Below are 3,237 nucleotides of genomic sequence, written 5' to 3' on the forward strand. Positions count from 1 at the left end.
AACCGCTCTCCAGTGGGTCTATTGAATGTTTTTCTCTTGCCTTTCAGCCTACCTCTTGTTGTTTCTCTCTCTGCTGTGGGTTAGTATGTGTTAGTGCTTGTGCTCTGAAGGCCCCTCTGTGGCATTAATGGCCCGTAGTCAGTTATTGACTTTCTGCAAAATCCAGTTGCAGTAAATTCAGTGAACGCAAACTCCAAACCATGGACTGGATGATTTCTGAACTCTGCCAACATGGGAAAGAGGCATCCCATAACTCATCTGTCTTCAAGAGTGACAGGTGCCAAGTCATGCCACCCTCCTTTCAGCTTTCTTTCCTCCCGCCATGTGTGGGAACAACCAGGGCTCCAACTTAAAGGAATATTAACTGTCATCAATGCTCCCTCTAAGCTGTGGAGTCTTGTGAGCAAAAATTCTACTTTGTGAGCTACTGGCATTACAGTTATGAGCGAGCGATTTGGCTACTGCATAAATTAGTTTGCTCTGGAGCCCTCCTTCCTGAGCTAAGGCAAAAATGGGTGAGCCGGAGGCTAAAAAACTGTGAGCTAGCTCACACTAACTCAGCTTAGAGGGAACACTAAACGATCATAAATTGTTTCGGGGGGGCAGCCATGCTGGTCTGCAATAGAACAGCCAGATTCAAGCCTAGTAGTCCCTTAAAGACTTTGGGGTAGAAGCTTCCAAGAGTCAAAGTTGTCTGAGAAAGGGAGTTTTGACTCTCCAACGCTTGTACCCCCAAAACCTTAATCGTCTCTTAGGCACTTCCAGACCTGAATCTAGCGATCACAAATTGTTTCATAAAGAGGAAACACTACCAAAGGGAGAAAATAAATCAAGGGCATGCGGCTCACGGCAGAGTAAGTACTTATAATTGAGCAGTAATGGGGAAATTTGCCTATGAGAAAGAAATCTCTGTTCAGGAACAACTGAGAATTTCAAATTCAGCATGTGATAAATTTACTTTAAAAGGTATGAAGCACTAATCACAAATATGACTTCGTTCTCAAAATGAAAAGCATTTCTCACCTTAAACAATTTTTTCACGTGAACGTAGTCGTAGGAGACGTTAAACTTAGTGAGCAGTTGCAAAGTCTGGTCTATATTGATCTTGCCACCCATAAATTCAGGAGTGATTATGTCTAAGAACCATGTAGAAAAGAGGAAGTTAAGGAATTTTTCAACAAGCAGAGGCTGTCTGTCTAACACAGGGAATTGTTTCAAGTATGGGACAATCACATGAACAAAATAATTGTTTCATGTCATCCTATGGCCAGTACTGACTGGCCTGCCGTACTGAACTAGAGGAGGGATGGAGCAACCCACCCAGTAAGAAGGCCAAAACTGACTTAAATCGAAAGAACTCACTGAACCTCAGTCAGGGATCCGGTTCCAAAGATGTTTGCTGAATAGCAGACCTATAAGGAATGGCTAAAGTACGAAGGTCATTTGTCTTTTCCTTATGTGATCATTTATTAAAATAGCAGTGCTCTTTCAGCATTTGATGTGACATTTCTTGAAATAGAAACTTTTCATATTAGAAGTGATACATTTCTAGATAAGCCTTTTGTTACAAAAATGCGTGCAGAGTTTCCTATACTGTTTAACTCCTGGATTTGGGACTCTCCTTAATAATATGCAAGGGTTTTTTTTTTCTCATTTACTTGCATAACATACACACACAGCTGTGTTCACGTATATATTTATTTGTGTATTGTGGACCTCACCATTCTACTCGGGGAGCATCCATGACAGCATACAGTAAAAATAAATAGTATAATAAAAGAGCATAGAAAATAACTATTAAAGGTAGAACAAGAAAGAGCTGATGCAGTTCCAATGCACAAGATTCAGATCTCAGTTGTTCAAAATCTTTCACACTTAATCCTGCCTTGTTAAAACACAACAATGAAAACGGTATTTGAATGAAGCAAAAACTAGCCAATGCTAGTTGATCGACTGTCTGTTTGGAAGACTGTTCAGGCTACAGGTAAACTTGTATTTTACACTTACACCTGACCTCTGGAAGACCACCAGGCACCTTATACATTCATCCAGAAATCAAAGGTGACAGGTGTATTACCCATCAGGAATGACCGCTCTTGTGTGCAAAGGATCCTTTTATTGAGGGGAGACAATACAACCCCTCACATTTTCATCTGTTTTTAATGAGTGGGGGCTGCTGCATAACACAATTTACAGATTACATTTTTATGCAAGTTTATTTTGGAGGATTCATATCTTTCTAACCAACTCCAAAAATTGCTGATGCACGATTCTATAGCACGATTATTTCCCCGACCAAAAGACAGCAAACCTTGTGTGTGTGTACACACACAAGCAAAAAAACCCCACCAACTTTTAATCCCACCCAGTACAGAAAATTTCCAGCCTGACAACAACCTGACAAGGTCGACCAGGGGCACAGGAAGGAGGGGTAGCAAAGAGCATCATGGCCGAATGGGGGACTGAAACCTGGACCTCCGCAGTCCCCAAATGGGCGCCCCTAACCACTGGTCATGCCGGCCACATGACCACGGAAACGTCTTCGGACAGCGCTGGCTCTTCGGCTTGGAAACGGAGATGAGCACCGTAACCCTGGAGTCGGACTCGACTGGCTTTCGAGCAAGGGAACCTTTCTCTTAACTACTACCCCACTCTGCCAAAGCAGACGGGGGACGCTCCCCGAAGGAAGGCTGGATAGAGAGGGGAACTCTTGGAAGAAGGATATTTAGTATTATCCATGGCGCCGCCGTCGTCGTCGTCGCCGCTTCCTCCTCAGCATGGCCTCTGGCGCCCGTTCCTCACTGCGGTGGTCTCAGCAGCTCCCAGCGCGACATGCCCGCCTTCTCCCGCACGGCCGCCCCCTCCCCTCCCCTCCCCTCCCCTTCCCCTCTGGCGCAGCCGCCCTCGCAGCCAACGGCAAAAGGCGCCCCGACGCCGCGCGCGCCCAGCACGCGGAGGGGCTCCGTGACGTCACAAACGCCTCGCGGCGGGCCGTCGTTCCCTCTCGGCCTTGCCACACACACACACACACACACACCCGCGCGCACCCGTCGCTCTGCATTCGCCCGCCCCAATCCTAATCGTTCCCATTCCTTTTCGCGCCCCTCCTCCCAGGTCTCTAAGGCAACCCCAAGAGACCCCCTCCGCCAGCTCCCGCTCTTTCCTCGACCTCCAGTCTTGAGGGTGGTCCCTGGCCTCCTAGTGATAGCTGGAGATATCCCGCTATTGCGACTGATC

The 3,237-nt window shown here is 46.6% G+C and overlaps 1 protein-coding gene across 1 annotated transcript in view; it reads right to left on the reverse strand.

Moving 5' to 3' along the window:
- Positions 1-2,834, reverse strand: part of LOC107121264 (1-phosphatidylinositol 4,5-bisphosphate phosphodiesterase zeta-1-like) — a 64,595-nt gene extending 61,761 nt beyond the window's left edge. The window contains exons 1-3 of the mRNA XM_015424149.1: positions 2,803-2,834; positions 1,024-1,192; positions 151-153 (exon numbers count right to left, since the gene is read on the reverse strand). Coding sequence (XP_015279635.1) covers positions 151-153; positions 1,024-1,192; positions 2,803-2,834 — 204 coding nt within the window. The remainder of the gene's footprint in view (positions 1-150; positions 154-1,023; positions 1,193-2,802) is intronic.
- Between the last annotated feature and the right edge of the window lie 403 nt (positions 2,835-3,237).

This window comes from Gekko japonicus, unplaced genomic scaffold (genome assembly GCF_001447785.1).
Source record: "Gekko japonicus isolate JY-2015 unplaced genomic scaffold, Gekko_japonicus_V1.1 scaffold1317, whole genome shotgun sequence".
Taxonomy (NCBI): domain Eukaryota; kingdom Metazoa; phylum Chordata; class Lepidosauria; order Squamata; family Gekkonidae; genus Gekko; species Gekko japonicus.